Here is a 25,155-nt window from a genome sequence, read left to right on the forward strand (position 1 = left end):
TTTACGGAAGTTGCTCAGAGCAACAATCGATCTATAGTTTTCGACCATCGACAGGACTAACTCTACCCTTCCTCCAGATTATAGGGAAAAAGTGCCCAGAAAAAGATAGTCTAAAAATAATCAAAGGTCTAGCCAGAATAATCACGCAGTTTTTCAACAGGAAAGATGGAATCCCGTCTGGCTTTGAAGTCATATTTGCCTTTTTTTTGAGAGATCTGAGTACATCATCCTCGGTTATCTCAGGAATAGCCAGAGACTGCGTGAAAGAGATGTCAGAGAAATCATTATGCTGGTAGTTGGAAGAAACAATGGAAGCCGAATCAAAAAAGGATGCAAACGCATTGACTATGTCTTGAAGAGTTGATAATTGCCGATTTTGGTAATTCATAGAACCAGGAATAGATGAAGTGCCCCTTATGGTGTTCAAATAACCCCAAACTTATTAGGATTTTCAGATGAATCGCCCTTCTGGATGAAATCGGCTTGCGCGCTATCAATTTCCGTCTTCACATTCTTGACTATCGCCGGTTGATTCGTATTTGCGTAAATATTTATTTTTTACATTCATTTACATAACTTGTAAATCAAGGCGGGTACGAGATCTTTCTTTCAGAAAATCGGGGTACACATTCCGAGAATACACGATGTAGCACTTTATAAAAAGCGTCGCAAGCCAGAATAATGTCCCCGCATTCTTCCCAAAAAAATTAAGTTTGTGTTTAGGAACATGTCATAAAGGCGCGACAAATTAGATCCAATGAAATTATAATCTTCAAAAGTGACTTCCTGAAACTTGATCGGTTTATAATTCGAAGAAATAGAAAATTCTATAGGTGGATGATGCGCATCTATGGAGATGAGAGGAAACAAAGATTCCCATACTACAATGGGACATTTACTGCATTCAAGATCTAATAACCTAGCTTTGGTTGGCATTCAATACCCCATTACACTGATTCAACCCGATAAAGTCCATGAAATTCTCTATGGCCTCGACCCTGACATTGCACAAAGTAGTGACATAATCTGGTTTATTGAACACTCCCAAAATAATTAAGTTAGCGTTATACAGATATGGAAAATTCACTGGGAAATATCGGATTTAGCGTACAAATCTGCAAGTCGCTCTGGCTCCAATGGAACAGTGGAAAAATCGAAACATGAGTGCGATGCTATATCAAATAAAAATCTGGTCTTCGCGAACGGCCGCTGGCAGGCGTAGTGGGGATGTGTTGTTCTGGAGTTTTAACGGTCCGCGAACCGCGATCAGTAAAAGTAAACATTCGCACTCCAAACGTGGTGTGTAGGACGTCAGGCCGTATCGGTTTGATTTTAATGTTATTACGATCATTTTGTTGTGTGTATGCGAGAAATTTATTTGCCACAATAAATGCAACAAATTATTTTCTCAGTGTAAATCAGGTTATTTTTCGCCATAACTGGTTTGAAAATAAAATGTATTCTACATAATAAAAAATTGAAAAACAAATTCTAAAAACTGAGAGATCGACAAATTTAAATTAAATGTTCAAATAATCCACTTTGTTGAGCCAAACAGTAGCCAAATCTATTATAAAGAGATAATCACATCTCTGTGAACAGATTCGGCATAGTTGCTATTTTGGCACAAATTTCGATTACTTTGGACCTTAATTCAACAAGATTTGTCGCTCTGTCAATTTCATGCACATAAATCAAATTTTTCAGATATCCCCAAAGAAAAAAATCATTGGGAGATAAATCTGGTGACCTGGGAGGCCATTTGATCGTGATCGTCATTTGTAGAAATGACGATCACAGATCACAGAAAATGTCGTCCTGAGATATTGTGTGACTGCTCGTGTGTTGTGACTTGGACAGCCATCCTGTTGAAATCAGACAAGATCGAAGTCAATTGGTAGCTGTCGAACTGTCGGAATAATTCTATTTTCTAAAAGCTCCAAATATTTTGCAGCGTTTTGGTTACCATCGATGAAAAATGGCCCAATGATGTAATTCCGCAGTATTCCAGTCCAAACATTAAGTTTTTTAGGATACTGGGTACGCACAGGAATACTCAGACGTTTATTCTTTCTAGACCAATTTCTTACTACTGATGGGTTGTTTTCTATTCAAGGAAAACGATGACTCATCAGTAAATAAGACATTGCTCAAAAATGAACTATTTTCATTTTTTTTTCCATCATCGTTTCACAAAATTCGATTCGTTTGATATGGTCTTCTGGAAAAATCTCCCCAGTTGTTTTAACCTTATAAGATCGATAACCATTTCTCTTCAAAATATTCCGAACAGTTTTATCACTCATATGGACTTGTTCGGCAATTCGATTACTCGAACAAGGTTCACTGGTTTCAACAGCAGCACACACTTCTACCTCTCTATTTAGACGATTTTCATTTATGGTTTTGGTAGGTCTATCAATTCTGCAATGACTACATTGTTGTAAACATCTACATGTCTCGAATTTTTAATTATTTTCGAAATCGCGGATCTTGAAGGTATCGTCCTACCTTCAAAGGCAACAATGAATGAATTTATTGTCTCCTAAATTGATTGACCAACAAAATACCATTTTATTTGTTCAATTTTCTCTTGTGAACTGAACATAATTAATTTTCAAACCGATATGGTCTAACGCAAATCACTTTTGGATTGCTACTGATTCCATCGCGCACGCAAGTCTAGACCGAGAGACTTCAGACCCGACTAACAGATCTCCCACTACGCTTGCCAGTTGCGACTTGCAGATTTGTACGCTAAATCCTAGGTTTTCGGGTGAATTTTCAAAATCAGTATATTATATCATTAGGGGTTGTCCATTAATCACGTGAGGCTTGAAAGGGGGGGGAGGGGTTTGATAAAAATCACGAAAATAACACAAGGGGGAGGGGGGGTGTAGTAAGATATCTCGTGTATTTATTTTTTCGTCAAACGCGCGATTTTTAAACAAATATTAAGCGGCACGGCGCGGCGTGTAGTGACCTTGACTCGCCGTTGCCAGGCAAAGAACGGAGGCCTCACGCGCACGCGCCGCTCGGCATGCAGTCGCCAGTTATTCTGTTGTTTTGGCGCCGAATACATGCGTAAACCGTTACTTTATACGTTTTTCATGAAAACAATGTTTAAAGTAGGTGATCTGTATAAAGACCTTTTCGCCGAGTATAAGAAAGGAAAAAACCTAGTATTGCTCAGAAAGAATTTAATGAGTTGTGAGATCGAAAGAAATTCTCTGCGTTCTGCGCGAAAATGATGACACTGAGTGGCTTGATGAAACCGATGTTGATTTTCAACAAAGCACAGTGCCAACAACTGACCTGCAAGATGCTTATCCAGTTGTTAGTGTTGAAGAATGTCTTGCTAATCCGTGGTCCGAGGACAATATACATTAAATATATTCATGTACTAGTACAGTGCATCCCATTTTGGGTGAGACAGCCAGGTTTCTCGCTTGTTATTTAAGATAGAGCCTTGCGGTTTTCACGTTCCTGTCCTACTTTTTCGTGAAACTCAAGTTGGTCTAATCAGATTGTGCATAACTGTTTCCGTTCAAAAGATACAGGGTGATTTTGGAAATTGATACTTTTCGAACCCCTTCTTTATCTCCGAAGTTATTAGAAATAATGCTGAGGTAAAAACTACGTCTGAATCAGAATTCTGCGTAGAATCCAGTGGCGTACTCAATATTTTTTTTCGGGGTATGGTTTTGAAGATTCAACACAAACTTATGTTTTTTTTAATGGAACACCATGTGTGTCATTACTTCGTTGAATTCGTTATTTTTTTCCCTTCAAAATGATATATGACACTATGTAGGTAGGATGTTCAGAAATGTTGAAAAAACACTAAAACATCAAATAATGATGATTTTTTGTTAATGCGCAATGGATTTCCATAGAAAAGAAGAATCAATAATGATAACAATAAATTTATAGCGATGACAGCTAGATCAGATTGGTTTTTTCCCTCCAATGCCTACTTGATAAAACAATGCACCCAAATGCATAGTAGCCATAATAACAACAAGGATGTTTGTGTCATCAATGACCTACTACTTTTAAAAATCGAAAGTAATAATCCTCTTATTGAAACATAGAAAATTCATGGCCTATTTACAAAAAATCATCATTATTTGACGTTTTAGTGTTTTTTTAACATTTTTGAACATCCTACCTACATAGTATCATATATCATTTTGAAGGGAAAAAAATAACGAATTCAACGAAGTAATGATATATAGGGTGTTCCATTAAAAAAAATATAGGTTTGTGTTGAATCTTCAAAACCATACCCCGAAAGAAAATATTGAGTACGCCACTGGATTCTACGCAGAATTCTGATTCAGACGTAGTTTTCAGCTCAGCATTATTTCTAATAATTTCGGAGATAAAGGAGGGGTCCGAAAAGTATCAATTTCCAAAATCACCCTGTATCTTTTGAACGGAAAGAGTTATGCAGAATCTGATTAGACCAACTTGAGTTTCACGAAAAAGTAGGACAGGAACGTGAAAACCGCAAGGCTCTATCTTAAATAACAAGCGAGAAACCTGGCTGCCTCACCCAAAATGGGATGCACTGTACAATACATGTTTTTCCTATGATTACACTCTTCGTTTATTATTATTGTTATGGCAATCAAAAAAAACTTGCAACCTGGTGTAGACATTTTTATTATGGTCCTTAATTTCAGAATAAAATAAGATTATAGTTTATACCTGTATTTAAATTGAGATAATATTCAGAAAATTTTAAGATTCGTTGTAGGTACTAAAAATACACGTGATGTTGAGAAGGGGGAGGGGGGGTGGTCTTAAACCTCACTACTTATCACCAATGGGAGAGGGGGGGTTAAAAAATGCTAAAAAAAGATCACGTGATTAATGGACAACCCCTTACATATTTCGGAGTCCAGGATTCTTACGTGTGGTTCAAGTTTTCGAAACTATCAGATGAGTCTCATAAAAAAATATTATTTTGACCTCTCAAGAAATTTCAAAATATCATCACTAATTTTCGACTAAGCCAATTATTCTAATTTTTTTTAGAAATTTCTTAGCATCTGAAATCAGTAGACAGTTTTTCTTTGAAATTTTTGGCGCCCTCAGGGTTATCGCAGCCTATCAGAATGCCTCCTTCTTTAATATATTTTACTTAGGAGACTCCCAATTTCAGATCGATAGTATCGATATTTCTCATGATGTCGAGCTAGGTCTTTGAATTCGCTTGTTCAGCATCTTTAGGCTTGATGATAACAATCGATTTCGTCTGAATAATGTTGTAATAGGTGGAAACTTCGTTGATTGGTTGTGGTGTAAAAGATATTTTGAAAAAGCATCAATGTTTTTCGATATTGCCATTTTTCCAATTTTCGCTTATAACTCGAAAACAAAAAAAGGTGGCCAAAAATGAATACTACCCTTGTTAGTTTCTCAGAAAAAGAGACCGAGAATGGGGTATCAGATTTTGTCTATCTCATCTGGTTTAAAAGTTGTAGTGCTAAAACATCGAAATTTGCCCACCCTGTACACACGTTAAACTCGACAATATCTCCTATTTGGCGAATTTCAAAGAAACAATTTTCATCATTTTTTAAGATAGCCCTTCTCTTATTGTATTTATTAAATATTCTCTGACTTCAAATTAGAGACATTATTTATTCCACCTATCTTCTAGGACGTCAAGTGTATCAGAGGTTTCAGATGTGCCAAAGAGAGTTCATAAGCTTTCAGAAGTAAGCGACGGAAGTTCTGTGGATAGTTCCTGTTGTGATTTCGCTGACGAAGTAGATGTTCTCCAAGAGATGTTTCCAGATGTTTGTTCTATAGAAGTAAGTTTATTTTTTCACTTCAGAAAGTTATTGCTAGTTTTATTAGAAGAGTGTATATTTGTGTCCTCTAGGACAGAGGTCGGTAATCTCCACGTGTAAAATGCCAAATTTCCAATGTGGAACTAGTTATACTGATATTTCATTGTTGCTACCTATATAAATTTCACATTTTAGCACAAGTCATACAAAACGCAAAAATATCCTAAGATTATAATTAAGGAGGTAATGAGGCAATCTCCTGAACAAGCTTCAAAATTAAAACAGAAGTACAAACAATTAAAAATTAGTAACCTCACTCATTCAGATATCTCCCCAGTGTTTGAACAGAAGTAAAATAATCACACAACAATAATTCGAATAATAACATTGCCATCAAGGACCTCTTGACAATTTCTTATAAAATTTCAAACAACAAAATCTAGGGCGGTTCTATGATCTGCTCAGTCTTTTTTAGCGCAATAAATCATTACCTCTCATGTTGTTATTATGAGAATACTAATTCGATTGTTATTCGTCCTCATTTTATAAGAGTGAATTGAAGATATGTACTCGTAATATAAGGCAGAATTCTCAGAGCTCTAAAAACATTCTCACATTATATTCAAAATTCATTTGAATTCTTAGGCACTTTCTTTGAATCCGGAAGACCCATCCCACATCCGACGATGTTCACAAGATTACACCATATCTTATATGTGATGCAATCAGAGTAAAGTAGGCAGTGAATTGAGTCTAGTCCTAGTGTATTATCAAAAATAAATGCTTGCCAAGTTTCTTAAACCTTTGACCCACCTAAAGATACACATAATGATAATAATGCAAAACAGAATGCTGAAGACTTCTACAGGAAGCGTATCCAGTCCTGAAAGAAAATGGTATACTATAGTCTAAAAATGTTAGATTTCTCCAAGATAAGGATGTAAACAGAAGTTGCAGTCATTCAATAGCAGAGAAAGAACAAGCTAATTTGAAAAACACTAATGGCCGTACTCATAGTCGGAACTCTAACCCGTGCTCAAGATGTGCTTGGCCAAGACCATTCCAAGCATCGAGTCATGCTTGAGAAGCTTGTGACATAGAAAAACCTTCGGCAATTCTCGATTATTTAATTTCGATTAAAACTAGTAATTTTTGTGTTATCATGTTGCCATATTATAATATACTAGGGAATCCAATCCCGCAAATGCGGAATCCCTCTTAAATTCTGCGGGATCAAAATTGTGGGATTTTCCATGCGGGATCTGCTGGAATCAATTTTAAAATTGCATATTAGACAATAAAAGCGCAAACGTCTTTTGAAACGTCCCAGAAACCACTGGTAAGTTAAGGGAATATGCAACACTAGTTACTGCTGAAACTACCCTACGATTCATGATCAGCAAATCGGAAAGTCATTTTAACTCGACATTGAGTAAAGAAATGGTTAAAGCTTTATTGTCTAGGATAAACGAACGCCGTTCATAAATGACAAGTATGGTACCGTATACAGAAAACCCAGGCAAATATCTGGAATTTCTGGGATAACAGTCAATGTCTACAAGAATATACATTTGTACTTCATAGCAAATCAACATTACGAAATAAAATTGAGAGTCTGTCTGACAGGCGGCAATTTTTTTTTAACTGTTTATTGCATATTTACAATCTACTTATACAGTAATTAGTGAAAGTTATGTAATATTGGTTCATGGCTTGAGTCGGGTACCATCCCTCAATGGTTCTCCGCATAATTATTCTTCGGGCCAGACGTCTTTAGGAGACAAAACACAATCCCAAACCGAAGACCATTTCACATATGCTGATGAGGATCAAGTACCTTCATCTAATTTAGCAACGAGACGTGAACCATAGCCTTTGAATTTAGAAGAGGAATCGTATCATAGTATTCGTACTTCGTGGGTACCAGACAAAGGCTTCTTCTATGGCTGTACGAGCACGACTACGAACAACACTCGACCAGTTATTAAAAGGTGAAATAACCCGTTTTGAATGCAGATGGAATAGGTGGGTACATACTTTGAAGCTGTTTACAATCCCGACCATCGACTTAATTTACACCAATCACAAACGCTCATTTTGAATAACAAATGGTTTCTAGTTGGAAAAACTGCGAGACAGCACTTGTCGGCAGATTTTTCGAGTTTACTCTCGGCAAAACTTGTCTGCTGTTGTCATGAAATAAACACTATTATACTACAGTATGTTTTTAATAGTATGAGACGAGACCTTTTTATGAGCATGTTTAATAGGTTGAGTACAAAGAGTATATGTATATATTGTTAACAATCCCGCATTCTTGAGGATCCGCGGGGTTGATATTTTGGCGCGGGATTGGATTACCTATAATATACATACAACCAATGACGGATCCAAGGGAGGGAGTTTAAAGCGGGTAATCAATTAAAAATTTTTCGTTCTCATTCCTATATTATTTATTATTTCGTATATTCATATTTTACTTTCGTCATATGAGATTTTGAATATTCATTACAAGCCCTGAACATTACCATGGATCCGCCACTGTATATAATATGTTGAATGGAATTCTTTCAAACAATAGGGTCTTCGAAAATCAAGGAAAAATTGCCTCTCAAAAATTACAACATTTTTCTTCTCTTCTGGTATTTAAAGGAATGCAGTTAAATACAGCGTGAGTCTTTGACTTGTACAGATACATTATACACGCATCATCAAAAGTCTTGGCCCACCTATCTACTCTCAACTTGGCGAATGTAATATGACAATTTTTTGTGTGGGGAATCTTCACTATCTTATCAATAATGAAAACAATAAACCAGCAAAAATGTGTTTTGTACGGGAGAATACAAGGGTATTCGAAGTTAATCAGTTTTCAGCGAATAATGAGAGTTGTAATATTGAGAATATTTCGTGGAAAATGCCGGGATCCAATTCTCAGTTTGACCTGGCAAGAATACTCAATACTAGCTCTACATCAAGAAGGACAAGAAGCTTTGTCGATTGAATATTCCATGAACTTTAGTAAGGCGCATAGTGGCCCTTTTCTTGGAAACCGGCTATGTGTTAGTGTTGCCCAGAGACCGGTACCTGGTCGACCCAGACTAACATCTGCAAGGGAAGACCATTACCATAAGGAGGCGGTTGCATTTCGCAAATATATTGAAGATTGAAGATGGCGGAAAGTGTAGATGACGTGAATGATCAGTGCTCTGATATAAGTGCTGATTCTGAAGTGAAAAATACAAAAATTTACAAATTCTTCAAGTGTTGTACAAAGAAAACATGCTCAACGTTAATATGCAAAAATTGTGGTGGTGCATATCACGATTCTTGTCCGAGAAAACTAGTAAACAAAACGGGTCTGTCATTCCTGGACACAACGTATGTGAAATGCTGTGAAATGGGGGAACTAATATATAATTCCAACGGAGGCCGAGAAAATGAAATACTCGACTCAAAGAAGAAAACATCAAAATGAGGTATGAAAAACAGATACTCCAAGCTGAAATAAATCACTTAAATATTTATTGAATGGACAAAAAGAAAACAAAGAACGGCTTTTAAATGAAATGAATGATAAGAACCTAATTCTCAGAGAGAATAATAGATTTTTGATGGAAAGAATAACACAAATGCATACTGAAATTCCAATAGTTAATATAAACAGCAGTCAAGAAAAAAATTGTCCTACTATAAACATCGAAAAACGAGAAAATATTTCATTATCAAAAACTCCAATAATTTTGAAAGATGATAAGCCGGATAATCAGATGTCAAGTAACAGATTGAAGAATGTAATATACAGCAGCATAATGAGTACAACACCGATCCAACAGGTGTTTACATCCTCATTACAGGCATCTAGAAAAGATACATCAAATGACAGTCGACAATACAAAGATGCACGCTCAAATATAAACAAACAAGAAATAGTGGAAGACAAACCGGAAAGTCAGATACAAAAAATGGAATTCAAAAAGGTTACATATAAAAAAAAGAGACCAAAAAAAAAGTTAGGAACAGCTGAAATAAGTGAAGATGAAACTAAAAATGGGTTTTCTGGTGGAGAAAGAAAAGTCTGGCTCTATATATACAGAGTCAACAGGGTAACGACAGAAAAAGAAATAATTGATTATATCACTAACAAACCTGGATTTGACAAACATATAACTAATGTAGAAGAAATTCCAAGTGGTGAAGATCAATTAAAGATATTCCTTGTTACGGCCCCATTAATAAAAAAAGATATAATGTATCAACCAGAATTTTGGCCCAAAAATGTCGGTGTTAAACGATTCGACTTTGAAAAAAATAAGAAATTTTTGAGTGAAAGAAGCGGAAATTTTCAGAAAAGCATTCAAGAGTCCTAAGTTCGAGTACTAGGAATAGAAATGTAGTGGTGAAAAATAAAAACAGAAAGGAAGCTATTATTTGTGTTATTCATCAAAATGTACAGTCAATTGGCAACGTATTGGACAGAATTCAGAGTTTCATTCATGGAGAGGGAGAATGCGAATTCTTTATGGTAACCGAGCACTGGAAAACTGTGGAGCAGCTGAAAACGATATCAATAAATAACTATGATCTAGCAGGGGAGAAAACCAACATGGAGGAGCTGCAATTTATGTTCGACGGGGAGTGAAGCATATACATAGAAGTGAGCTCAGTAAGTGTTCAGTACAAGGTGAGATGGAGTGTGCAGTGGTAGAATGTGAACTTCACAACAGGAAATACATACTGGTATCAATCTACAGACCATGTAATGGAAATAAGGAAATATTGAGGGTTTACTAATTGCTATACATAAAGAAAACAAAATAATAAATTAATGACTTTAACATTGAACTCAGAGCAGAGAACGGGTTCAGGACTGAATTGATTTCAATTTTTGACTCGTTTTCATTGGTGAAACATATATCTGAGGATACTAGAATAACTCATAACACAAACAGTTGTATTGATAACATATTTTCAAATTTAACAGAAACTGAATAGCTCCATAATTTTGAATCATATTTCTGATCATAGTGCGCAGAAAATATGTTTTAAGGTTGAAGTTGATAAGTATGTTAAATATAAACAAATCAGGTTATATTCAAATGAAGCTAAACAAGATTTTTTCAATGAGTTAAGTAACCAGAATTGGTTAAATGTTTTTAGTTTTGGAATTGATGATGTGAATGGACAGTGGAACTGTTTTTTCACAATATTCTCACAAATTTTTGAAAAGTATTTTCCTAAAAAAAAAATAATAGTAAAAAATGAAAATTCAAAAGAAAAGTTTTATGATGATCCTTAAATTTCACAGTCCAAACATCGTTTAGATGTGCTATTTTGTTTGAGTAGCCATGATGTAAGATATAAAACTTAGTATAGAAATGAAAAAAAAAATATGATGATATCTTAATTCAATCAAGAAAAGAATATTATAATAACAGAATACTGGCATCTGACAATAAGAATAAAAGCATGTGGAACATTTGTAAACAAATTCAAGGAAAAATATCTGATGGGACAGAATGTCGAATACATGGTTCCTCTGGGTCTATTTCAATAAAATATAATGAATTTTTAATAACCATAGTTCCAAACCTATTAAAACATTGTCATAAGTCAAACTTTCATTGTGATGTTAAGACTGATACTTCGATGTACTTGAAACCCTTTCTCCCATCGGAAATTTCAGATTTATCAAATAAGTTGAAAAATAAATATAGTAGCGGTATTGATGAAATTCCGATAAACATTGTAAAACTTAGTATAGTTTATGTAAAAGAGGTTTTATGTTATATTATTAATAACTCTTTTAGATTTGGAATATTTCCTGATCAACTGAAAATGTCCATGATAGTGCCAGTTTTCAAGTCTGGAGATCCAGGAAAATTGGAAAATTATAGACCAATTAATCTCTCAAATAGTTTTTCTAAGATTTTTGAAATTGCTATGGCCACTCGTCTTATCAAGTATTTTAATGATTGTGACCTTTTCAGTCACACTCAGCATGGAAACTTAGGGGGTAGATCAGCTCAAACTGCGACTTTTCAGTTAACAACCAATATTTTGAAATTTTTGGAAGAAAATAAACTTGTTGCAGGTCTATTTATAGATTTCTCAAAGGCATTTGACTGCATTAATGGAGACTATATGATTAAAAAATTAGAACAATATGGAATAGTGGGAAGTGCCCTGAGCTGGTTTGCCTCCTATCTGTCCAACAGGTGGCAGTGCGTTAAAATAGCAAAATGTAATGAAACTCGCTTTTCTGAATGGCTAAGTAATGAATTTGGTGTTTTCCAGGGTAGCATCTTAGGGGTGATACGTTTCTTAATATACATAAATGACCTGAGTGATGTAACAAATGAAGTAGAAGATTCAGAAATTATAAATTTTGCAGATGACACTAATATTCTGGTGTCGAGACAGAACACTGAAAGCTTGAAGGAAGCTTGAAGTTCATTATATAGTTGTGTAGAGAATTGGTTTTCAAAAAATGGTCTGGTTATAAACACAAGTAAAACTAATGTAATTGTATTCAGAGCGAGCAATTCAAAAGAAAAACCTGCAGAAGTAAGTCTTAACAACCAAGTCAATAACACTGTTGAGAATACTAAATTCTTAGGAATATTAATTCACGAATTTCTGAAGTGGAATACACATATTAATGATCTGTTAAGAAAACTGAATAGGATGATCTTTGCCTTCAGAGTGGTACACAAATATATAAATGAAAATGTAAAAAAAAATTTATATTATGTTAACTATGAATCTTTAATTAGATATGGTATAATATTTTGGGGTGTGAGTACATCTGTACAATCAGTATTCATAAGTCAGAAAAGAATACTTAGAATATTTTTGAATATGGGGTACCTACCGAGATTCCTGCAGGGACAAGTTCAGGTCATTGGGGTTACTTACAGTCTATGGTCTATATCTGCATGAGTGCCTTCTCTACCTACACAAAAACAAAGTAGAATTTCTTAGAAATAACACTAATTTCACATACAATACGAGAACGGCCAATATAAATTATCCACAGCATAAGTTATCTCTAACAGAAAAAATCCATCCTATATGTGCATTAAAATCTTCAACAGTTTAATTTGAAATAAAGAATATATCTATCTATCTATAAGGGCAAGAGTACCTCGCCTATCACCTGGCCATAGAACTACCCGTCGGCAATGTGCAGAACACCACCAAGACTGACTTTTACCATAATGGCGCAACGTAATTTTTTCGTACGAGTCACGATTCGGTTTTCAAAGTGATAGTCGACGAGAAAGAGTTTGAGGAGTTCCAGGCAGAATAGAGCGACTAGAGAGAGTCCGAGAATTTGTGCCCTTTCTAGGCGTATCAATAATGTGCTGGGGAGGTATAATCTCTAATCCCCAAAACCCACCTTCAATTTTTTAGGAATTGAGTTTAGCCCTTCAGGAAGAATGGAACGATATGCCTGAAAATTTCATTAATGAGTTGATTTCTTGGATGCCTAGGTATATTGGGCAGTTGATTGAAAGAAGAGGTGGTAATACGGAATAATATTGGATTCCACAACTGAATCCAATTTTTTCTCCCTTTTCCTATTTCGTCTCAGCCTGCTTGAAGCAAAGAGTAACAAATAAAGATTTTCTATTAAATATATTGCAGTTGAAATAGAGGAAAATATTCATCTCATTTAGAGCACGTTCACATGACAAGCGCTCAACGCGCGTTGAATGAGCGCTGGATAATTGGATACCGTTCACATGGTACGCGCTTGCCAAGCGCTGAACGCGCGTTGCCGCAAGTTTGAATTCTACATTTTGGTTTGAATCTTGATTCAGTATCAGATTTAGGTGAAAATTAAACAACTTTTTTAAGTTTTGATTGGTAATTACAGATCGAATAGTTTCTATTATTCATCAATTAAAACTGAAGAACTGGTTTTTTACTGAGCCGTATTTGAAAAACAATTGAAAACATGTATTTCGGTAACAAAACATTCATTTTATGAGAATAGAACTAGAGTAACTTTTTCTAGTTACATAGTAGCATATCTTTCAAGACAGAGAAATTCCAGCATCCATTGGCAACTTTGTCGACTTTCTTTGTATCGTAGTGTTCAACTACTGAATTAGTACCTGAAAGGTGGTTGAAAAAAACCCCTGGATCCCTAGGGAAGTCAATGATTTTTTACAGTTTATTCACAAAAGTAATCTACATTCTAAATATGGTTCTGCTCCGACGCGTACTTCCGGAAATTCGAATTTTCGAAGTTTAAAAGGGTTGAAAAAATTACCCCTGGATCTCAAGGGAAGTCACTAATTTTTCCACAGTTTATTATATCGCTAATAGTAATCTACATGCTAAATATGGTTATGCTCCGACGCGTACTTCCGGAGATACGAATTTTTCAAATTAGACAGATGATAATTTGAATAAAAACGTTGCTAAAATATCCCGATGTCTCTAGAAAATCAATATTACCTCCGACGGATACTCTGAATCCTATACGGAACCCACTTCCTAAATAAATATCCGATCTAGTGAATATTTGCTGGAAACGGTCTGCTAAGTTTACACCGGTTTATTTTCAAACGACGCAAAATAACATCATATGTAGAAAAATTATTTGTCTACTATTTATGCAAAAAATAAATGTTTTTTCCTACCATTTCAAAATATCAAAAATAAATATAACACAAGGACAATATCATATAATTTTCTGAAATGTAAATTAAATTCAACACAAAAAGAAGCTTGAATACAGTTGTTTAAAGTTCTCCAATAGACTGCCTAATGAAATCAAAGAAATAAATAATTATAAACCATCTAAGAAGAAGATATTTGATTTATTGTTAAATTTAGAACCATATAGTATAGAAGATTTCGGCTGTTAAGTGGTAGGTGAATGTTATTTCGATACTATTTTTTTTCATTTGTGTTTGTTCTACGTGTATCTCGTGATTTCTAAATAAAGAGCTATTATCATTTTTATGTGTTCACATAATATATTATTCTCCTTCACGGGATATGATGACGATTTCTTCCCAAGCCCGTCTCCTTGAGTTTTTATCTGAATGTACACTACTTGTCATGTCGCATATTACAGAACAATTCTCAATTTCATCTATGAATAATTCAGTATTAGGAGCGTCCGGTTCCATTTTGAAATGATGTCAACAATATTGGAAATTACAGACCTATCAGTCTTCTGAGCGCATTCTCAAAAATATTCGAGAAAATACTATCAGTGAGATAAATTAAGTTTCTTCGCAAATATAATATCTTTGCGAGTAATCAACACGGTTTTTTGAAAGGGAAGAACACAGAGACCGCAATATTTGAAATGGTTGATGAAATAATTTCGGAATTAGAGAATGGAAATCCTTCAATTGGTCTGTTCTTGGATCTCAGTAAGGCATTTGACTGCGTTAGCCATGACCTGCTGCTGGAGAAGCTGTTCCACTGTGGGATCAGAGACAATCAACTGGAACTGATCCGGAGCTTTCTGAGAGGCAGGATTCAGAAGGTAAAAATTGAGCTGAATGGGGAAGACTATTTCTCGGCTGATCGGATTGTGGAGATGGGGGTACCCCAGGGAAGTATTCTTGGTCCCCTACTATTTCTTCTATACATAAATGACCTTCCGTATTGTGTCCAAAACTGTCTGCTTCTGATGTTTGTGGATGACACAAACATCATAGTGTCTAGAAAACTCCTAGATGACGCAGTTGATGACATCAAAGCTGAATATAAAATTTTTTTGAAATGGTGTGAGAATAACCAAATAATAGTAAACTCGGAGAAGACAGAGTGTGTTTTATTTACGACACATAATTCCAAACTGACGTTTCCTGATAGAGTATCCCTGGAAGGTGGCGGAAAGATGTTCCAGTCTTCAACCAACTTTCTCGGTGTAATCCTTGATAGCCATATAAGCTGGAGCTCTCAGGTGTTAAACGTGAGAAAAAGATTGAACTCGGTAATATATACAATGAGAGTACTGTCGAGGAGAGTAGATTCTTCCTTTCTCAGGGTGGTCTATTTTGCCAACTTTCAGTCTCTCCTACAATACGGATTAATGATATGGGGTAATGCTTCTGATGCATCTGATATATTTATTGTACAGAAATCGGCAATACGTATTATGAATAACATGAAATACAGAGATTCCTGCCGTGGTGTTTTTCGGAGGAATGGAATACTAACATTGACGGGGCTATACGTGAAAAAGTGCCTACTCTTCTTCCGGCAGCAAAGTTCTTATTTCGAAAAATTCAGAAATACTAATAGTACAAGGAAAATGATTCCCTTTCATTTTCCACAACACTCTTTAACTTTGACTGAGAAGAATGTCAAATATATGTGCCTGAAATTGTATAACTCTTTACCAAGAAAGATTCAACAAATCGATAATTTCAAAAATTTTAAAAGAGAAATATTAAACTTTCTAATTGAAACTGAACCTTATAATGTTCAAGAATATTTAGATCACTGTAAGTGTAAAGGATTAGTATAGCTGATTTATATTAACTTGTATTCTATTTTTGTTATGATATGTTCTTCTTCATGTATTGTACATTGATTTGGGAATAAAATTATTTGATTTGATCTGATTTGAAATATTTCTGACCGAACGGATCGAAAGAAAATACTTAAATACGTCTCTGGCATCTATCAGCTCGTGCAAGCGCGCTCATCTGAACGGTTAGAAACCTATGATCTCAAAGCGCGAGCCAACGCGCGCAACAGCGCTCTACCAATACCTCCTAGACTACAGACTACTTTCTAGGAGGTATTGGCTCTACGCCCTCTCCATAAAAACGCGCGTTGGCATGTGTACGCTTCGAAGAAAAATTCATGTACTTGTAAACGCGCGTAGTCAAAACGCGCGTTGAGCGCTTGTCATGTGAACGGGCTCTTACAGAACATAGATTGTTTATTCCTTGAGAAATCTAGGGGGGCAAGACTCTTGACGATGTGTGTATTTCAACCCAAGATTCTTGAAGTCAAAAGAAACACTTTTTTCCTTTACTATGTTTTCCGAATCGTTTTTCTTTTCTCAATTAGTATAGCGGGCATTCTGGAAATAACCGAACTTAGATAGAATTTTATCTTTGGAAAAGATTCATCAAATCAAAAAAAAAGGGCGAATAAAGTGTAAATTGCCACAATCACATGAAACGCGACCAGTCCTAGAGCAAAAATTCAGTAAAAAAATTAAATCAAAACAAAAAGGTTCCGCTTCTGTATGTTGTCTCCAATTTTTCTGTCTGCAATAAATTCGCGCAACAGTGGCACTAAAGTTGTCTTCATCCCTTTGAAATCTAGGTACATGCCACCGTCGATATTGTATGGTGAAAGGGATGCAAAATTCAAGACACTTGTTTGGTATTTCTTCTGAATAGTTATCATATTTATTTCAACTGAACGGTGTTGGTGTAAATAGTTTCTTTTCAGCTTTGGACTCCTGATTCGAATGATATCATTTTCTTTCTAAACTATAAAAGGTAAGATTTATTGTGTCAGTTTCATATTTTCGAAACCCCATTCTTCCATATTGTTTCAAATTCCAGGCTTCTCCGATTTTCAAAAATAATTAATTGTTCAATTTCTAATCAGGGAATTATTTTCTAAGAAGGAAAATTTCATAGGGTCTTTTCACTATTCATTTCTACTTTCTACTTAATATTTAAGTACATATTATTGTGAAGAAACAAGTGTATCAGATCTTCTTTTTGTTTAAGGTCCGGAATTTACATCCCCTACGCTTCTTATTTAATTTCTCCTATTTTCTACTGTTGTCTGACCGGGAGACTTTCCTCCCTACTTCATGTCACTTTTTTCTTCTATTTAGTTCTTTGAAAGAGATATAGCCGAAAATCATATTTTTTATCGATTTTCAACAGCCTGTATCTTTTCAACCGAGCCGAATCGGAAAAAAGTGGTAGAGGAATAAAGTGTTTCCTTTGACCTCTGGAATCTTCGGTGACATAGTTAAAATATGGCTTGAATAGATAACAGAGTTTATTCTCCTTGTATTATATTTTTATATTTGATGAATAGTTCCTGATTTTATTGTAAAATAAATATATTTGGTTGACATTTTTCTTTTCCATTGCATTAATGTATGAATGCCTGTTATTTATTTCAAAAATTGAAATCAAACTGACAATTGTTTAAAATTATAATATTAATTCTCATAGCATATTCGACTGACTGCACCAGTGCGAATTAATTCGAATTTTTGTAGTGCTAAAGCACGAATTAATTCGAACTGGTGCAGCCAGTAGAATACGCTATCAGTCTTCAATATGTACGTATATTGAATAAACTCAAATTTATCTGTGTCAATCTGAAATATTTTTGGGAACAGTAATAATTCATTACAAGAGATAATTATTCATTTTAAGTAAATTTCTCCATAATTGGTTATGAATATTGTATGGAAAAAAGGCCAATTTGATTATTTTCTTTAACAACATTTGAAATATGTATATCTTCAGGCTCGATTTCGTCAACATGTTCCCATTTTTCTTTAACAATTCAATGAATTCTAGAAATTATTAACGCTCTTGCTCCTAATCAGCCATATCTTTGTTTTTTTCACAAACACGTATAATTTATTACGATGGATATTTGTTCATTTCAATAAAGAACAGTTATCTATCTATCTCTAAGAACATTAATAAGAAGTACGGAAATTGCTTTGTAACTGATGCATTTGTTTTGATGCCAACATTCGTCACTCCTTGTCTAACGGAACACTATAGCAGTAGCATAACATAAATTGATTGATTTCAAAATTATCAATTCAGCTCAAAAATAGTTACAATGTGATTTATTCATAAAAATTCTTTCGTGTTTCGAAAAGGTTAATGTTTTTCTCAGTTTAACGATTAAGCTATTGTGAAGTTATGAAAACAGGATTCCTCATAAATCAATATTTTCCACGCCTATGGCTCGCAGACACAATCGACTAGCTCCATTGTGATTGGCGACACTAAACTTCCGTCTCTCTTGTATCCGGGATCGAGCACAAATATTTACTATCATCAAACACAAATAATTACTATTTCAAGTAATTTCATAAGATAAAATGACATGAGTACGCCATAATTTATCTATGATACCCAAAAACCTTGCTATTTCATCAGTCAACGATAACAGAATTGTATTTCAAACTTCAATTTCAATTTGACTACTCTGTTGTATAAATACAACGACGCGACGATATTTATTTCTTGAATATATTCATAGGAATCGATGTAAATAAATAAACTAAATTTCAAAAAGTGAAAATGCTTTTTTTTCAAAACATACTTGAGAAATAAAACTAGTGAAAATAGACTGAATGGGTTGGCTCTCATGAAGTTGATATAAAGAGTGTTTTTTTAGAGCTATAGAACTTTAAATTGCAATAAAACAACGATGGATCATTCGATTGACATAAATTTTATTTATCCGCAAGATAATCTAGTGGCATTACATTTTAAATATGATTTCTGGCATATGACCGCCACGGCTGGCTCGGATGTAGTCCAATTTTCGATGACTTTTTCCAACATTTGTGGCCGTATATCGGCAATAACACGGCGAATGTTGTCTTCCAAATGGTCAAGGGTTTGTGGCTTATCCGCATAGACCAATGACTTTACATAGCCCCACAGAAAGTAGTCTAGCGGTGTTAAATCACAAGATCTTGGAGGCCAATTCACAGGTCCAAAACGTGAAATTAGGCGGTCACCAAACGTGTATTTCAATAAATCGATTGTGGCACGAGCTGTGTGACATGTTGCGCCGTCTTGTTGGAACCACAGCTCCTGGACATCATGGTTGTTCAATTCAGGAATGAAAAAGTTAGTATAATGATGGATCTATACCGATCACCATTGACTGTAACGTTTTGGCCATCATCGTTTTTGAAGAAGTACGGACCAATGATTCCACCAGCCCATAAAGCGCACCAAACAGTCAGTTTTTCTGGATGTAACGGTGTTTCGACATACACTTAAGGATTAGCTTCACTCCAAATGCGGCAGTTTTGTTTGTTGACGTAGCCATTCAACCAGAAGTGCGCTTCATCGCTAACCAAAATAAAATGGACGTAGTGCGCGATACGTATTCCGCACAGAACCCTTATTTTCGAAATAAAATTGCACTATTTGCAAGCGTTGTTCAGGCGTGAGTCTATTCATGATGAATTGCCAAACCAAACTGAGAATAAATCACTTGACAGCTGTTGAATCGGTTGCCATCTTGAACAGTAATGCCAACTTAAAGTTATATACCTCGAAAAAAAACACCCGTTATTTAAAAAGAAAAACAGAAGACTTCTTTATAATATGTAAATAAAATCAAATGTACTTGTTCTTTTCTGTTTTTTTATATGGTTAAATATATATTTTATAATAAATATGATTATGGTTATGTCAAGCACTTTTATTCGCATTATTTTCTTGAACCAGTGGCATATACAGAGAACGAGTTTCATATTTTTGCTATATGATGTACATGCAGGCACAATACGCACCCTTATTTATTTCTATTAAAAAAATTATTATTTCTCCCATTATCCTTTTTGTATACGCCTTTGACTTGAAACCCCCCCCCCCCCCCCCCCCCCCCGAAACTGAAACCTGGCTACGCCCGTGTCGGAGTAATAAAGCTACAGGGAGATACCCATAAACTGTTTTGTAGTACGGCGCTGGTAGATTCTATAGGATGAAATGAATTCTATATTTTGTTCATAAATATTTCTGTCCTTTGTAATCTTTACACATCCACGATCGTTATCGAGAAAAACGTCTTCATGTCTTTTTGCCGTAGAATACGGATCTGCTTTAAAAACAGGAGTTACCATTTTAAATTCCAAAGTCAATTCCCTCCCCACACAAGAGTGAAGGCAATGGAAGAGGAACTAGCATAAGTGGGATTTCCCTACAAAATCATCAACTTTTTATTCGAAAAAAATTCACCTAGTTTAGTCATATGGATGCAATTAGCTCATGAATGCGATCAAAGGCTCCTGGCTTCACTTCTACCAGTGCTTTTCTCATTTTTATGTGTAATATATACTGCCATTGTGTAATCCATATGATACATATTAATATTTAATATGTAAAGTATCGTAAATCATTTTCTAAATAACGAGATGAAAATGGTTCTATGATGGTGCCTGATTGGTTTCTACTTTAATTATTTATCTGAGTGACTGAGTCATGGAGTATATCGAAAGTATTAATTTTACAGGTGAAACATTGCTTAACTATTGCCTGCGGGGATTTAGAGAGAGCAACTCAAATCCTCATTGATCGGCAAGAAAGTGGCCAGTGTCTTTCTCCAAATAATTCCCTTACTTTGCACATCAGCAAATCCACCATCAATGACACGGAACTCAAGAACAGGATTATAGAACGCTATTCGTATATTGATAAAGATGCTTTCACTAAAGAGCATCGCCCTGTGGCCCCTAAAGTAGAACCCAAAAAACTTATACGTTACAGAGACAACAAAATCGTGAGTCTTAAAGGAGAGAGATTCACTGAAGTTAAGAAAGGCGAGGACGTTGATGATGTATCCTTAAAGAAGAATAAAAAAGGACAAGTCCCGTAACGTACTGTTGCTTTGAGTATCAGTTTAACACATTGTCTGATTTTATTTATTCATTTGACTGATTTTTTTATATATTTTATATTATGTATTATTGTTATTTTTTTAAATTCATTTCTGTTTTATTCTAAAGGCGTGAATATTTCAAACAGTATTTCTTGTATATTTTCTAGTTACGTTTTTACTTTTTCCGTATTCGATTTTATTGTCTTTGTCTTCAAACATTTATTTTTCTTCATTTTCATCTCATATTATATAAATATTTTTTTTAGTCTTTTATCGTTTTCTACTCAAATAAATTACTCCATACCATTTCTCGAAATGTTATTTTGGCGCAATCTCGAATCTTGTGCATCGAATGTTTATCGTTGTTCGGGGACCGAAGGATTAAACAATGTATTTTCTTCTAGCTATATTATATTGTGTCAGAAGTGTTTCACATTTTATAGATTAGAATTTCATGTTGTTTCATTATGTCTTAAGGTTAATAGTGTGTGTAATATGTTATCGATAAATATTTATCAATTGTATGGCACCTCGAACTAGCTATAAGGAGCAAGTGTATGGTCAGATTTCATCGAGTTATAGGAAAAAGATTCAGTACTGATGAAAACGTACAGAGTTAGAGTTTTTTTACGCAATAAATAGCAAATACTGTTCATTATTAATTTTGACTGAGTACATAGAATACAGAAGTAGAATTCCATAATTAATTCGAAATTGTGTAGACAAAATACAATGGCAATTCAATGGTCCCTGTCATATTCACCGGCGGAGCATGATAACTTTGCCGTAGATCGGTTGGGTTTATGTCTCGAGCAGTGCCGAGAATCGCGAAGCGAGCGGCCCCATATCTCGAGATAGCAAAAAGTCGCCACACCGCTTTCAAGATATATTGTCTTATTTAACGACTCTATAACTGAGTTTTCTGCACTCATACTATTTTTTCATTCACTTTGAACAAATTAAGAATAAGGACTCTTTATGAAATCCTAGATAAAACTGAAGGTATTTAATGGATACGGTCCTCACTTGATGGAAATTTATTATAAATAAAATAAAACAAAATATATTTGTGGAAATGACTTTGTTTTATTCTATTTAGAACTCATGGTATCTTAAAATTGAATGCAATTGTCTAGTTATTTGCTTGATTATCCATTAAGTAGGATTAACTACCATATTTCATACAAGTTCAAAGTTCCTTCTTCAAATACACTCTTATGAAAAATTACTCTGATGGTGAAAAGTTGTTGAAATATGAATTTAAATAATTCCCTTCACAAATTTGTCACAATAAGCTTCCCGATATAGTGAGAGAATTACAATTTCAGAAGAACTGAACCTAATCAAATTGCTCTATGCAGTCGACACCATACAACTTGCTCCATTTCCTTCACAACCTTTTAGTATTATTAACGATAAGTGTAAGACTAGTCAAAAAATGACCATAATGGTATTTGAAAACTTTCAGAGATACGTGTTATTAACGTACCATCTATTCTTTCTGTGATTTCCTCATTTTAGATTTATAGAAGGTTTTGCGTGTAATTTGATATTTTATTGAATATGTTTTGTTTCGATCTATTGAAGCTGAAATATTGTTTGAACATTACATTAAGAGGGTGGGTTCAAGAGAAGACTAACTTTGTTTTTAATGCTAAAATTCCGCGAATTGACTTAACCTTTCCAGTCCAAATTATCAATTATAAAAAAAAAAAAAAATTATACACTAAAAGAAATTCAGATACACTCCATAAACACAAATATATGAGAAATGGATGTTAAAAAGTGTCCTGATCTTTGCAGGACTCATGATACCATATGGCATCATTGGGAGTTACCCAAACATCGACAGAATTTTTATAATTCTTCATTTCAACAGAATAAATATTTATTTGATCTTACTATATAATATTTTATATCGAATGAAAAGATAAAAACAAATTCTGCCTTTTGTTGGGCATAGAGCAATATTGCATTCCATCCATAGAATATGCTGTGACACAAAATTTGCAATGCTGCTTTTGTTCATTGATTTCTAGTGCCTAGGTCATATTTATCATATTTTACACCCTCATTGGGCTTTGATGCATAGGTAAAGGTGAATTTGATGTAGAGGAAGGTCTCTCCCTTACTCGCTGGATGTTATTTTTCTGTCTTGAGGAGACCATCAGCTCTCTGCGATCAGAAGACTATTAGTGACATGTTTTATCATTTTTCTGGATCATGTGCCATTTGTACAATATCCAAGAGTTAACATGTCTACTATATTGAAAAAAAATTCGGAGATAGAAATGCTTGACAGTAAAATTTATTGGGTTAAGTTCCACTAACATATCATGTTGGTCCGCACACCTATGTTAGTGCTGTAGTCTTTGAAAACAACTTGGCGGATTACATCTATCAAAAGAATGGGAGTGGTAGGGATATATTGTGCTCTCAATTTTTATGAATAAAAATGATTATTAATATAAACTGCAAGTTATTAGATGCAAAAGTGCATAAACATAAATATATAACTCAATACTTGAAATGTTTGATGTCTATAGAAATATAAATAAGCAACAAGGTGTTTAGTGGCATCTTGTGATTAATGGGAGCGCTTATTGCTGATAATACCATATAGCATCACGTGGCTGGAAAGGGTTAAGTCTAATGCCTGCCTTCTTCAAAACTTATATATTCCACTAACGGTTAGTTTATTTCTTTGGAATTTGTGGTCTAAATACATTACATAATACATGTATATAACTTAACTGAGTATACAAGGAAACATCTGCAGTTAGTATGTATCAAGTGTATGTGAGAAATACAGAATTTTGAAGTTTCTTCGTCATTCATTGCATAACATATGACTTGTACAGGTATTAAGAATTTGTGTTGGGAGGGACTATATAAGAGTGAAATGTCCAGAGACATTTCTGGTCGCTCTTAACCATTCTGATGTTGTGAAAGATATTTGGGTCACATCTTCTTTAGTCTATATATTCATGCATAGTTCTGATCTGATTAATAGACTTCTAACCCTGTATTACCCTAGTACTTTTTCGTGTCCATATTTCTGACAGATGTCCGGGATGATCGATCTGCCCTTAGACATTTCAGGGAGAAAAACTCAATGAATAGAGCAAAAGATAGGTACTCAGAACAATTGACATATGACTCTTCATACATGAAAATTGTCATCAAATAGATAATAAAAAGGTCTAGTGTGATACGGGGTTAACAAAACGTGGTATCTAACTAGTCATGAATGTTTCTGCATGACTTTTCTGAGAGAATGGAATCATTTCTATACTGACAACATATTATTTCAGCTTTAAATAAGATTTATTTAGTATTATTTTAATTAATAATTTAAATTGCCAAGAAAACTGATTATAATCAATTAAATTCCAAAGTAGTCCATTTTATACTAATGTGCATGTTTCGCCATTTTTAGTCGTATGTAATACAATATCGTATTTCATGTGATTATCTCCAAATAGTTATTTCAATCTTACTCATCTGTATTATTTGATTTCCTGAAATTATTTGTAATTCATCTGTGTCTGTAGATTGTTAAAACTGTTCAAAACATTATATGTTAATCCAAAAGGACCTATTATTACTGCACAACGGTTATTGAATTTCATGTTTGGAATTGAATTGCATGCAGAAAATATGTAATATTTTTATCCCATTGAACTTTGTTGAGTTCGATCTTAAAAAGTTGTAATTTAAGTTCAAATAAAAAAATAATACAAGTCTG

At 34.4% G+C, this 25,155-nt stretch overlaps 1 protein-coding gene across 1 annotated transcript in view; it reads left to right on the top strand.

Annotated features, from left to right (window-relative positions):
* LOC123675046 (CUE domain-containing protein 2-A) overlaps window positions 1–25,155 on the top strand; it is a 38,247-nt gene extending 13,092 nt beyond the window's left edge. The window contains exons 4-5 of the mRNA XM_045610279.1: window positions 5,672–5,825; window positions 21,042–25,155. Of these exons, the coding sequence (XP_045466235.1) occupies window positions 5,672–5,825; window positions 21,042–21,404 (517 nt within the window). The 3' untranslated portion in view covers window positions 21,405–25,155. The remainder of the gene's footprint in view (window positions 1–5,671; window positions 5,826–21,041) is intronic.

Source organism: Harmonia axyridis, chromosome 3 (assembly GCF_914767665.1).
Source record: "Harmonia axyridis chromosome 3, icHarAxyr1.1, whole genome shotgun sequence".
In the NCBI taxonomy this organism is placed as follows: Eukaryota; Metazoa; Arthropoda; class Insecta; order Coleoptera; family Coccinellidae; genus Harmonia; species Harmonia axyridis.